Source organism: Salvelinus alpinus, chromosome 1 (genome assembly GCF_045679555.1).
Source record: "Salvelinus alpinus chromosome 1, SLU_Salpinus.1, whole genome shotgun sequence".
NCBI classification, from domain to species: domain Eukaryota; kingdom Metazoa; phylum Chordata; class Actinopteri; order Salmoniformes; family Salmonidae; genus Salvelinus; species Salvelinus alpinus.
The window spans coordinates 67796145-67811236 of record NC_092086.1 but is presented as its reverse complement, the minus strand read 5'-3'; the positions used below and the strand labels follow the sequence as shown (position 1 = coordinate 67811236).

General features: G+C 38.6%; 1 protein-coding gene across 3 annotated transcripts in view; it reads left to right on the top strand.

Annotated features, from left to right (window-relative positions):
- The first annotated feature begins 14078 nt into the window (after positions 1-14078).
- Positions 14079-15092, top strand: part of LOC139583832 (gamma-aminobutyric acid receptor subunit gamma-2-like) — a 63866-nt gene continuing 62852 nt past the window's right edge. For 2 of the 3 annotated variants that reach the window (XM_071415379.1, XM_071415361.1), the window contains exon 1: positions 14079-14877. In XM_071415379.1, coding sequence (XP_071271480.1) covers positions 14762-14877 — 116 coding nt within the window. In that variant the 5' untranslated portion in view covers positions 14079-14761. The remainder of the gene's footprint in view (positions 14878-15092) is intronic. The other variant, XM_071415370.1, reaches the window with a different exon arrangement.

The window sequence follows — 15092 nt, the reverse complement described above, 5'->3', positions numbered from 1 at the left end:
AAATAACCCAATACAGCACAAATCAGAAGTTAATACACATTGCTGCCAGGGTGCAGTATTTGTCATTCGTTCTGGCCAAGTACAAAAAATGACTGTGTAGCTCCAGATGTATTACTCAAACCTTCACAGTGTGAAGCTGAAATTGACCTTTACATGTGGGCATAAAAGGGGTGGTGCATAATTGAAAATCTTTCAAATCAAAATGTTGGCCTTCTCAGAGTTTCATCTGTAAGCATTGTGCAAATGATCCGTTCTGACTCTAACAAATGGAGTCTGCCATTTATTTCTTTACTGTATCAGTACATGAATTGAAGATGAATAGAACACACTCCTAGAAAAAAAGGTTCTGGATAGAACCAAAAAGGGTTTATTGCTTGCTTCATATATGGCACCCCTAATGGTTCTATATACAGTAGAACCCTTTTTAAAGTTCTATGATCAGAACCCCAGGTGTTCTTCTTCAATTAACCATATAGAACACTTGGGTTCCATATAGGGTTCTATATGAAACCAATTTTGGTTCTATATAGAAAACTTAAGGACGCCATAAAATATATGAAGTATGCATAGAACACGTCTTGGTTCTATCCAAAACCTTTTTTCTAAGAGTGCAGTGTTCACTCACATTGTAAAACAGTAAACACACATGTAACATCAATGCTCTGTGCCTCAGAAGCCTTGACATGGGCTATGCAGTTACTCAGGCACACTCCGTTAGGAGGACAGAGTCTAAATCTGAACACATGCATCACATGCCGCCTAAGGCACTTCTCCCAAATTAGACCCAACATTGTCTCGGCTTGCCAGGTGATACATGGTGGCCTGGGGTAAGGCGGCAGGCATAAAGACACTCATAGTGACATATCTTCAACAAAGTCAAGTGCATATCTTCTCCAAAGTCAAGTTTGAGATGTGTCAAAGAATTATTAAAGGACAAACCAGTTTGTGACGCCTGGCCTTTTCAAGAGCATAAAATCTGTCAACCTCTGTCGTCTAGACTGTTCATTCTCTACTGGGCCAACTAGTGTATTCAGGAGCCAGGAGGTGTATCTAAGGTCATGTCAGAGCCAGTCCTTACGTGTTCCACTTCTTCGCCCTGGCACTGTAGCCAGTGATGCAGTGTTGACAGTTGGCAGGTGAAGCGAAGCCCAGGGGTTGGGCCTCAACAAGTCAGCTTTAGCTGTACTTCTCACAGGGGTCTTTGAAGGCCGCTGAGCACGAGGCCTAACCTTTCCCCACCTCCTGTTGCTGCACCCCCAGGGATAAAGAGCCCTTGTTACACACAGCCTAGCACATGCAGCAGCAGAGACAGAGAGAGACATATACTGCATATTTACCTAAGATGACACAGGGCCATACTTAACATTCTGGATTTAGCACTAACCCATTCCATTTAAATCTCTGTTTTGTAAAAAAATTATATATTTGCGATATTCTTAATTAAGTGTTCTGTGTCATGGTGATGAGTAAGTAAAATAGTTGGCTTGGCAGGTAAGACATTAAGTCATTTTGTCTGCCACCACAAAAAGAACACAACAGCTGATTATTACCTCAGCTCAAAACCCAAATCATTACAATATGTTGTGAAACGTACAAATATACATCCAACCTTGCAATACATGAATTGAGTCCTCAAGGCGGTCTAAATTGCACTGATTAAAAATTCACATGAAAGATTATTAGAAATGCAATTTGATATTCAAAATTCAGAAATATTAAATTGCGCAGTCTCTGACAATCAGGTGCTAATCCATGAATTGCAATACATCTCTCCATCTTTCCAAATTCACAAATGTATGTGGTACAACCTCCAGACATATGAGGGTGATTTTGCAATTAAGATCAAGATTAGATTTTTAAGATAAAATGTTCATTTAGATTTTTTTTCTTCACATCCATTTTTTTTTCTCACATCCATTAAGTGGAGACTAATATAACCTTAAACGTATATTTAATGCACCTGTTTAAAAAAAAAAGTCAAATAAATGGAAATTATATACATATTAGATGTGCATAAGCCATTTGTTACTTTTTTTACTCAAAATACAGTGGTCTCTAAGTATTGTGTCATTACCACCACGACAAGTAAATTACATGATAATAACCTTTTATCAAAAGTTTGTGTACTTGGTTACCATTGATATGAATAGTGACAGTGGAGCACATGGATGTCATGAAGGGAAATAAAACAATTTGCTGCCGGGATATTATAGAAAAATAAAGGTAAATAAGACCATTGTACATCATTAACAAAGAGGCTATAATTTCATCAAATTATGTTCGATTTTTAAAATGATGTTTTAATTCTGTGTATTTAGGATACATTGTATGGTAGCTGTTCAACTAGAGTTGGCATGATAGAATCCCTACTATTTATTACCAAATGCAGTAAAAATGTAATTCCCACCACATAATAAACTGTGATGTTAAGGACAGAATGTAATGGTAATGGCAAAATGTATTATTTCATACATTTTTACTTATCTTAAGGCCTGAAAAGACACACAAATTACATATACTATCATGGTTATGTTGAAATTGAACACTTATTTGCTAAATAAGACCATCACATTTTGTAATATGTTAGGATGATTGAGTGATTTTAATGTCTATTTATGTGACTTACTACATACACTATATATATATATAAAGTTTGGGGTCACTTAGAAATCACTTTTTTTGGTCCATTAAAATAACATCAAATTGATCAGAAATACATTGTAGACATTGTTAATGTTGTAAATGACTATTGTAGCTGGAAACGGCATCTTTTTTTATGGAAAAATGGTCTTTCAAAAAGAAGGACATTTCTAAGTGACACCAAACTTTTGAACTGTAGTGTATATACAAAAGTTTGTGGACACCCCTTCAAATTTGTGTATTTGGCAATTTCAGCCACACCCGCTGCTGAAAGTTGTATAAAATTGAGCACACAGGCATGCAATCTCCATAAACAAACACCTCCAGTAGAATAGCAATAATGAAGAGCTCAGTGACTTTCAACATGGCACCGTCATAGGATGCTACCTTTCCAGCAAGTCAGTTTGTCAAATTTCTACCCTTGTAGAGCTGCCCTGGTCAACTGTAAGTGCTGTTATTGTGAAGTGGAAATGTCTTGGAGCAACATCGGCTTAGCCACAAAGTGTTAGGCCACACAAGCTCACAGAAAGGGACCTCCAAGTGCTTAAGCGTATATCGCATAAAAATTGTCTGTACTCAGTTGCAACACTCACTACCGAGTTCCAAACTGCCTCTGGAAGCAATGTCAGCAAAATCCCTGTTCGTTCGGAGCTTCATGAAATGGGTTTCCATGGCCAAGCAGCTGCACACAAGCATAAGATCCCGTCAGAGATCCCGCGTCAGCTGAAGTTCGATGGACAAATCTCGGTTGGCGGATGCCAGGAGAAATCTACCTACTACATTACAGAGTGCCAACTGTAAAGTTTGGTGAAGGAGGAATAATGCTCTGGGGCTGTTTTTCATGGTTCGGGCCCGTTAGTTCCAGTGAAGGGAAATCAAAACACTACAGCATACAATGACATTCTAGACGATTCTGTGCTTCCAACTTTGTGGTAACAGTTTTGGGGAAGGCCCTTTCCTTTTTCAGCATGACAATTCCCCCATGCACAAAGCGAATTCCTTACATAAATGGTTTGTTGAGATTGGTGTGGAAGAACTTGACTGGTCTGCACAGAGCCCTGACCTCAACCCCATCGAACACCTTTGTGATGAATCGGACCGAATGGTCTGGTCTAAATCTTCAATAAAATTAAACATGTACAACTGTGACATTGAAATGTTTAATGGTATTTTTCATTGGTTGTTTTATATAAAATGTAATTTCTACCACACTCTGTCATTGCCACAATATAAAGTCATTACCAACACAGTACATATTTTTGAGGCAAAGCTGTATTAAATTACAATTGACACTGATGATTTTTACCATGTGTGAACATGATAATATAAGGTTCACTTCTTCAAGATAATTCCTAAAAGAACATAAAATATTAAGATTTTGATGTGATAAATACATGTTTCTCAGGATCATCAAGGCATTTATGGACATTGCAACATTGAATACATGTAATTAAGAAAACTTCCGAATTGTAAAAAGAATAAAGATGTCAAAGAAAATCTGGTGAAATGTTATATAAAATACCTTAGGCAAGGGTTATGTAATTTCCTTTTCAACTAAAATAGCTAATTTTAGGATGTGGTGGTAATGACATTTCCCCTCAAGATATTTGGGGAAACTGATAAACATCTTTATATTATTAATAAGCATGGTTTCAGCCACTATTAAATCTAGCTTCCAGACAGTGGAGAAAACAGTTTGATAGATAAAAAGCAGTTTCAAGAGGTTTCATTTTCAAAAACATTTCACTTCTAATTGTGCCGTATTTGCAAAATCAACCATAAATACATATACAGTGCCTTCAGAAAGGACACATGGTATGTATTCTACACTTTGTTGCATTGGAAAACCTCCCTGGTCTTTGTGGTTGAAGCTGTGTTTAAAATTCACTGCTCGACTGAGGGTGGGGTACAGAGATGAGGTAGTCATTCAAAACTGTATGTTAACACTATTATTGCACACAGAGTGAGTCCATGCAATTTATTATGTGACATGTTAAGGACATTTTTACTCCTGAACATATTTAGGCTTGCCGTAACAAAGGGGTTGAATACTTATTGACTCAAGACGTTTCAGCTTTTCATTTAAATACATTTCTTAAAATTTTGAAAAACATAATTCCACTTTGTATTGTGTGTATGCCAGTGACACACAATCTCAATTGAATCTATTTTAAATTCAGGCTGTAGCACAACAAAATATGGAAAAAATATTTTCTTTATTTCATCATTTGAGTTGACACGCTTTTCATTAAATGGCTTTCTTCAAGTATTATTTTGACATAGCAGCTAAACTTAAGGTTAGAGCTCTATATTCAGCAGTAGAAACAGTCGTAAAGGTTGTTTATCACCTTTTTCCACTGGTGACGACAAGTGCACTCGTCTTTATCCCCTTAGTCAGGGAGAAAATGTTGGACACAAAAAAGCTGGATGAATGAACAATTGTTGGCTGAGTAACTATCGCTGTCTGTATTCACAGTGAGAGAAATCTATGGGTTTGGGTTGAACAAGAGTTATATAACTTCCTGATGAGAATGCAGAAAAGGCTGGGATCTACCAAACATCTCTTGGGCAATAAATTCGATTTTCATCACAATTCTGCAGCGTTGAGAAATACTGAACACAGAGATATGTGTCATTCTGTTATTTCAGGGGCTGGTTGCCACACAGGTTGGTTGTTACAATGGTCAAAACTCAACATTTGGAGGGTGCTGTGAATTGTGTGTGCCCACAGATCAGCCATGTTGGTCATGCATGTCAATTTGGATCAATATTGCTGCAGAATTATTTTCCTGTTTAGAGACATGCCGTGTTTTTCGAAGATACTGTATTGTATTAGCTCAACCCAGGGACAGCAGTGATCTGTTGACCGTTCTGTAGTGTTCTGACTTCTATGAAGGACACATTTTATTGTTATTAAATGAGACACAATCAATTGCAGGCTCTACAAATTGAATTTGTAGAGCCTGCAATTGTCAAAGCCACTGTTATCTCAATGGCTTTGATGGCACATTCTGTCTTTGTACTGATTGTGGTAACATTTCAGGGCTAAATGACTTTATGATTGTCCCGCATGCATGCATTTCCAGGCATTGGGCTCCATTTGTCATTAAAATCCAAAGCGGATGATAGTGTATGTGGCTAACTGTTCCCTGGCTATAAAACCCCAGTTACTGGCATGGGTAAAATTCATCCTCACTATTACATAAACATTAGGAAAGATCAGGGACTCATTATTTCATTTTGGCGTTATCCTACAGAATGGTCCGAAGGGTTGGAGGTCATGGATTCACAAACCAAGAGAAATCAAACTTTTCAATGATTTTTGATGGCAGGATGCGATGTGTGAACAAGAAAAACGGTTATAGTTTCTAGAATAAATAATAGTCATTTCTGAGAGCCTTCGGTATCATCCTATCCCACTGTCAGAGGGGGTCAAGAGGTTAGTGGAGGCATGGGAGAAGAGTGGGAAAAACTAAATAATTCACCCTAACTTGGCAGAGCAATACCATCTCAGAGATTGCTGCTCCAAGAAACCTGAAATGAGTCACGCTGCTCTCGAGAACTACTCTGCTGTTTGTCGTGAATAACAACTAAGCCATTCATACATGGGCACCTCATGAAACAGAAACATAATTATTTGGCTTTAGATTGATTTAGTTAGTTGATTAGAGACATTGACAGGGAAATGACCCTAAACACCACTGGAACATGGCAAATTTTCTTCCATAGTAAACAGAAGTTGAAGTTATATGAATTATTTTGGGCTCTAAAATCTGAGAGCAGAAATAGTGACTTTTTAGATTAGCACTACAATGCTGTTTTGTGTTGGTCTTGGGTAGAGTCTCTATTTAAATCTGTTAGTGTAACGGCTGTCGCTCTCCTCATCCTCGGATGAGGTGAGGAGAGAAGGATCTTCAGACCAAAACGCAGGCTCAGGGAAATAAGCCATCTTTATTATAAATTACGATGGCACACGAAACGAAACAAAACACTTTCCAAACTACAAAATAACAAAACGACGTTGACGAGACCTGAACATAAACTTACATAACTAAACATAAACTTACGTACAGGTAACAGACGACATCGAAACGAAACGAACAACCGAAACAATCCCGTATGGTGTAAGACATAACACAGACACAGGAGACAATCACCCACAACGAACACTGTGACAACGCCTACCTAAATATGACTCTTAATTAGAGGAACGCCAAACACCTGCCTCTAATTAAGAGCCATACCAGGTAACCCAAAACCAACACAGAAACAGAAAACATAGAATGCCCACCCAACCTCACGTCCTGACCAACTAACACACAAAAACTAACAGAAATAGGTCAGGAACGTGACAGTTAGTTTTTTCTATTAGGTCTAATTGGCCCAGTCTCAGTACTTGAATGAGGCAAATACTGTACATGGATATGAAGTTATACCTCGCATTTGCTCACTTGGTAAAGGAGTGTTGATCTTTGCAATAATCACTTATTCTTGGCAGGGGAAGTCATTTTTTTTCAAATATCAACAGACTCTTATTTTTTACCATTTGATTAGTAACTCTTCTCATTTACATATTTATCCACATCAAACATATCTTGTTGCATGTGATGAAAGTTCAATTTAGTCCAGAGGATTATTTAGTATTATTTATAGAGGCGTAAATACTTTTGGATGACAATTCAAATAAAAAATTCATGCTGGCATCCTTATTAGAAAATTAGATTGGCGTTTCATCAAGCAAACAGTTTAGTTTATGTTTCGTAATTCAGGAGAGAGTGTGGGTAAAAACAAGAACGCGAGGAGTTGAAGATTGAAACTCGTAATCAGAGAAATCCATAGGGTGTCGAGGTGTTTGCAATCTACCTGAGGATATGCTAATCTTGATTATACAGGCCATGGATGATCGGGAGGCAAAGAGCGCCTTGACAACATCCTAAAGCAGCTGAATCTTTTGACAACAGAACGACATACTGTATGTGTGTGTTGACATTACTTATACTGTATATCAGATTCCCATCTTTGATTCATTAAGGGTTGGTGTAAGACTGAAAAGGCAGGCTATAGACGCAGTTCTTTTTTTTGTTTATAATACTCTAGTCTACGAGACTATAAAATGTTAACGTGGCTAATCACCTGTTCCCCATCTGTAATTTCCTTTTGGGTATGGCTAAAAAGCCTCACATACAAGGCAATAGTTATGATGTCTATTTGAATTGCTACCTCCCTACAGAGAGGCCGCGCAAATAATATCGAAGCCGGAAGGAGAAACTCAACATGATCTACCTTAGGGAGGGGAGATTATACCTGCTTAATTTAAGCAGCACAAATACTGTATCAGAGCAGCAATTAAATCATCCTGCTGACGTCTCCCATAATCACAGCAAAGAAAGAGAGAGAGAGAGAGGTTAGAAATAGCCACGCAGGCGCCCCCACTGCTCACAGTCCAAAAGGAAGAGATGCCAGCCTTGCAGAAAGAGACATGAAGTAGCTTTAGTGTGCTTACAAAATGGAGGAGTGCAATTTTTCATTCGACTCCAGTTTAGGAACTTGTTTGGTCATCAACCTCTCATGGCATGATTGTGTTCTTATGACTACAGTACTATCCTTGTTGTGATAGGCTACGTGGCGCTTTCCAGCAGTCAAATGACCCAGTGGCCTCAATGGTATTAATGAACAGTCTATAAAATGTAATATTAGGATGCAAACTCAAAATGGAATAGATTTCACCTCTGAAATGTATATCTGACATGGTACATGTGTCTTCTTTTTTTAAGCCCATAACCATGTTTGTGAGGTGTATACTTTTGTTTCAAAGTAGATCTGTTTAAGACTATCAAGAGACACTCTGTGTGACCCTGATTCAGCCCACTGCAGTAAAAGGTTAAGTGTTAAATGTATCTGCATCACTATACTACAGATGTGTGTGATATCAGCACACTCGGGTGGAGGAGATGCAGTGAATATATTTTGTTTGGATAGGTTTGGACCAGAGCAATACATCAGCCCTAGATATAGGATGGTGTAAATAGACTTCCTGGGTATCATGATATAGGTTAACAGTCTTGGGAGCAGGTTTGTTTGTGTGGTCACTGCCAAACGTTTAATGAAAGTCATCAACTACTGTAGGTGCAGAGACTTAAAACTGTGAGCCAGAAAATCAAATGGAATATGTACTTTTTACCTGATGGTTAGGAAACAAGTACATATTCCTCTTGATTTTATCTCAAATTTTAGGGCCTCCATTGGTGAGTACATAAATAGTTTTTGAAAACCAACATAAAAATTTGGACATGTCGTGATCTGCAATTTAAAGGCGGTTGATATGTTCAGAGATGAGTTTTCATAACCCGGACTGCTCAAAGATTTTGAGGTAAACTCTGTCTGACAGACAATGCATGGTCTAGTATCTCTAATGGCCCCATAAGTCCATGTACATAAGAAAGCACTCACTGGAGACAAATATGTCTGCTCCTCTCTTACCAATGGTCATTCTGGCGTTACCCTACTTTTTAAAACAATGCTCTGACTTGAACAAACTTAGTTGTGTATACAGTGCATTCGGAAAGAATTCAGACCCCTTTACTTTTCCCACGTTTTGTTATTACAGCCTTATTCTAAAATGGTTTGAATTAATTTTTTCCCTCACCAATCTACACACAATACCCCATAATGACAAAGCGAAAACTGTTTTCTAGACATTTATGCAAAAAATACCTTATTTACATAAATATTCAGACCCTTTCCAATGAGACTCGAAATTGAGCTCAGGTGCATCCTGTTTCCATTGATCATCCTTGAGATGTTTCTGTAACTTAGTTGGAGTCCATCTGTGGTAAATTCAATAGATAGGACATGATTTGGAAAGGCAAACACCTGTCTATATAAGGTCCCACAGTTGACAGTGCATGTCGGAGCAAAAACCAGGCCATGAGGTCGAAGGAATTGTAGAGCTCCGAGACAGGATTTTGTCGAGACACAGATCTGGGGAATGTTACCTAAAATGTCTGCACTATTGAAGGTCCCCAAGAACACAGTGGCCTCCATCGTTCTTAAATGGAAGAAGTTTGGGACCACCAAACTACAGAGTAAATGATTCAGAACCGATTACCCTCATTACAATGTTCTAAGTATATCCGCCTGAAAGGCTAGTGGTGTAACCTAAGTGTGGCATCTTCGCCATGTATTCAAACTGTCTCCAAAATGGCAGCATATCAAAGATTCATAAGAATCCCTTTTTAAAGAATGCCCTTAAAAATACATGATACAAGAAAGTAAAAAAAACATTTTATATATTGGTGATGCACTTAATGCTATGATTGGTGTTCAAAGATGCACATTGAACAGGAACAACAACCTAACACAACAATTGACCAATTCCTTCAGTTAATCTAGTCAATAGAGTGTGGGGTGGTGGTGTAGCTAAGAGGAGGCTGACATGTAAAGTGGTTGTTGCTGAGGTGCATATCCAGGTGAGTATTAGGGAGAGAGTACAGGGAGGCAGTACAGCACAGGTGTATGCGTGACAGGACAGATGAATGCGTGTCGAGGGAGCATTTCCTGAATCACTCTCCTCCTGTGACCGTTGAACCAACTCTTTCACCATGCAACCTGCCTCTCTTAAAATCCAAAATAACCTGTGCTTGACTTGACTGAGTGCCCAGACAGTGTTATGAGGAAAATCCTATCTTGGTCCATCTCAAATGGTTATTGTGTACTGTGCAACTGCAGTTGGCCTGTTTAAACTACTGTAACTACAATCCCTCGTGTTCATTGAGAGGACACAGTTACAGTTTTATGCATTGATTTTCATACACATATACACACACGTGCAGTGCTACATAAAAGGTAGCTGTAGAAGTGCATAAGAGGTTACTTTACCCCAAATATTGAATGAATTCAAATGAGCAGCAATTACCGCTGGAAAATAAGCATCTAATCAACATCCAACCAAATCAATATCTCTGTACCATCTTTGGGGATTAGCAGTGACCTGAGCAGTGTCCATGACAGTACCAATGACATGGTGGCCTGCCTGGGAGTGTAATGCTGATGCATCAGTCCCTGGGGTATGTGTTATTATGGATGTTTTCAGATGAGCAACAGACTATAGAGTCTAGGTCCATGTGAGCAGTCAGCCAGACTCAAATTAGCATACTGGTGCCTTATTATCTTGCGTTTAATGATGACAAATAGAGAGGGCTCTGACGACCTCAGAACATGGAGGCTGGGTATGGGAAGGAGTGGTTGAGACTGTACTAATACTTTGTAGACAAAGACTACAGTGGAAGTGAGTTATGCCGTGGCTGATTCTACTGAAGCTGATAAAGAATTAAGTCTATCAGTGATCTGTACAAAGGATGTTTCCCCCACTATGCAAATTAAACAAATGTTCCTATTTATACATTCATGTTTGTTGACTTCATATCAGCATGAAGGGCCCATGTAGATCATTAATTAATCCCTCTGATATATGAAAATGCAAACAATGTATGTGACCAACTATTGGAATTCGTGCTCCACCAGTATGGTACACAGATTAGTTGACAGAAATTTGACAGAAAACCCTAGAATCTGTATGTAAATCCAGCAATCATTCCAAGCTGTTGTAAAGCTCTTTGTTCATCATGTCTGTCTATGTTGGGTGACCAGGAGAGCTGTGTCATTTATATAACACCGAACTAAACAAGAAGAGTTGAATTAATCTGCAGACAACTGATTGATAAAGCCCTCAACCTGGGCTGTGTACTCAGGCTGTGTAATCTGCCTCCCCTCAAGAAATAACATCAAAAATACACAGGCTAATACCTGTATTATGTGGTTCGTGCTGTTGTTCCAGGTGACATTAAATTCTTATGGACTTTACACCCACTAGTTGTAAATGTATTATAATTAGCCTCCAACAGAAGTTTTATTCTACACAGGTTCAAAGCTAAGTATAGACTTCTTCACTATCCATTGGATGTCAATGTACCATGTGTTGGCTAAGGGTTAAAGGGGTCATTGCGAGAATATAAAGTAACAACGACAGTAGGAGATGAATAATAATGCTGTCCTCTGTCTCCTTTGCCCTTGTAGATCAAACCAAGACCTCCCCTCTGCACATCGCAGAGCTCTTTCACTGTACCACATATAATCTACAAAGACCTCTTTTTCAGATGTAACTATGTATTTGTCCAAAAACAATGGGAACAATGAAGAATTATTTTACACTGGTACCATTCAATTGTATTTATTTGGGGTTATGATATGTAAAGAATTCAGAATCCCTTTTTTAAAAGTCATCGAATAGAAACACAATGGAATGTTTAGGAGCAAAACAGATCCAGTAGCGTTATATAGCCGGCGTTGCTGGGGAACATGAGGCTTGCCTGAGACTAGATTCTGTAATTAATTAAATCCCAATTATTTTCCAGGTCAGTGCAAAAAGCACACGTTTGCTGGGTTATATAAACATGGGCATGTGAGGTTTTGTTATCATCACTCTAAATGTAGTTCCTCGTCAGTGTAGATATGTGGGTGGCGATGAGACTGAAACCTCTAGCATTTCCACATGTCGCATGCAGTACATTGCTTGTTTAATCTGATAACTTAAGCATCAGGCGCAGCTGAGAAATTAGGTTCGAAACCATTCATGTGGCGATAAAATATATGACAGCATACTCTCTTTCTTTTCATTAAAGGTATTATTGATGAAGATATTATTGTAGACCTGGTGAACCAGCATTCAAATTTCCCACAGATAATTATATCACTCCAAGCTTCAATTGTTACAAACGAGTACATGGTTTTGTTTATTAAACCAAGGCAACTCACTATCTATGCATGACACAGGCAGCTGGTAAGGCTAGCCATTCAATGGGATGAATTTGAACCAGATAGTGAAACTAAACTGATTTATCATTGCTAATATGCATAGGGGTTGATGCAAGGACCCTGGATCCTGATGTGTATCTGAATGAAACAGTATTTACTATGCAACGTGGAATTGATACATGCAAACAGTTCATCACCGCTATCCTCATAGGACCCTCAGCGATGCGTGCCTGTTGTCGTGTATGCGTGTGGGCTAAGTGTTTAGAGGGATTTTGGCAAGCATCCCATTAAAAGATGTAGACTACTGGATACATCTGTTCCTGTTGAATTCAGATGAGAAAGATTATCTTTTTTTGTGACAAAGAATTTCTGACAGTTTGTTTGTTTTCAATTCAACATATTTTCTTCTTTGGAAACACTGAGCATGTTAGTTCTGGGCAAAAGTATTTGATTTGTGAATGGAAAACATAAGACAAACCCTAGGACAGCACATGACATCAGGGTCAAATGTCATGGGTTGTCTTATGGTGTACGCAATGCATTTGGTTGATTTAAATACATACCTTGTACTTTAATTGAAGAAATTTCCCGTGGAATACATTCTAGAAATCTATGCTACTGTACCATAGGATATGCTGCTTAGATGTGCCAATGTTGCACAAATTAATGAATGCATATAGTGTACTGTACATATTCTTCCAGGGAGCACAATGCTGCTTTAAATCAGAGCCAAAGTGGCAAACCTCAAAGGACTGCTAAGCACATGTGATGCCTTTGATGACATCACAAACTTGCAGACACTTCTCAAACACATTTTTTTTTGGGGGGGGGGGGGGGGGTGTCTTCCCCCAGGTGAAAGTAAATGGGGACTGACCATTTAGGTATAACTGTCTCCCATCAGATAATTTGTCAGACAAATGATATTATCTGATTTTATGTTATAGTAAATTACCCAAGGTGACCTCAGAATGAATTACAGCAAATAAGAACATTAATAAGAACATTAATCCCTGTGTTAAACACATTTGGAGACTCTAAAAGAGACCAGTAAACACCACAGTGTTCATACATTACAGCTAACAAGACAGTTGTTAAAATAGCCCTGAACTACAAACCTCCAAGACCAAATACACTATTAGATAAAAGGGTTCCAAAAAGGTTATTCAGCTGTTCCCATAGGAAAATCATTTTTGGTTCCAGGTAAAACCCTTTCTGGTTCCAATAAGAAAAATGTTGGGTTCTATGTAGAACATGGAATCCAAAAGGGTTCTACTTGGAACCAAAAGTGTTCTACTAGGAACCAACAAGGGTTATTCAAGAGGGTTCTCATTAAGGGACAGCCGAAGAACACTTTTAGGTTCTACATAGCACCTTTTTTTCTAAGAGTGTAACCTGTATCAAGCACCTTAACAACTAAAACGTGTCATACACTTTCTTACCTATGGAAATCCTCCCATTTGCAAAAAAAAATTTGTTGTTAAGCTTCCATTTTGAAGATATATATATTTTTTTAATCTTCATTTCACAACTATCGTAACGTAATTCTTGATAATAGGTTTGCAATCGCAGGCGGAAACCTGCGGGGGAGCTGTCCGGGGTGCTGAAAGCAAAACCGTAGGGGATCTGTACATGGTGGCAACTAGTCGCGTAGGCTATAGCCTAGATTACTTTTTCAGCTCAGTGAAATACATATTGTTTCCATTGTTTACGATGTGAAAGATTTAGCTACAGCATACTTCTTACCGCCATATCAGATGTTTGCTGGATCTATTTAGTAGCACCCAAATGAATACACGTCTGTCGCACGCTCAAACCTGCCAAACCAACTCTCTCTCAACATTTTATGCGGCATTTCTAGTCTAGCAAAATAACAACCAAAACGATTTAGGGTGCATTTTTTAAGGATAGTAGCAAGCTAAGGTTTATGTTCATCTCTCCACATATCTGCTTCCGCGCGATGAAACCACGCATGTGTTGATTTGTGCTGCAGCAACGTGCATCCGTTCCTCTTTGACCCCAGAGTTAATCTGCATTCAGACTGACGATTCAATATATTTCTAAGATTTGGGATATTAGGCTATTCCGGAACCGTTGTATTTATGTAGTGTTTACTATTATTTCGTATGATCGGTCAAGCTTGCTTCGATTCAATCAGTTTTGTGACCGTTTTCCTCAACATTGCAGCAGGTCTACATTTTCCCGAACCGAATGCTAACGCGCGCCGCTTATGCTATTTGCGTAATGTATCACAGTGAGGATAGACAGTAAATAAGGGGACCCGTCCATCTGCAATAAAGAGGAAAAGAAGATGGTGATAATGGCTCCTACAAATTTAGCATCTAAATGCTCGACAGCGATGGCGAATGCTTCCTTCCCCGTGAAGCTATTTCTCTGGGTGTTTTTATTCGTTAATCTTCCTACAAGGTAAGGCTTTTATTAAAATGCAGACACCAGATACATGTATGGCCGGGCGAATATGTTTTTTTTGCTTACTAGAATGAAAGCCCAGCCCAGTTATTTCAATATCTTATGTTTTCTCGAATCTTCGTCTTATGCTTTCTCTCAGACACGATCAAACACTGTCGCTTATTATAGGGGCTTGTTACAGAACCAGAACTCGTTTAGTTAGGCTACATGTC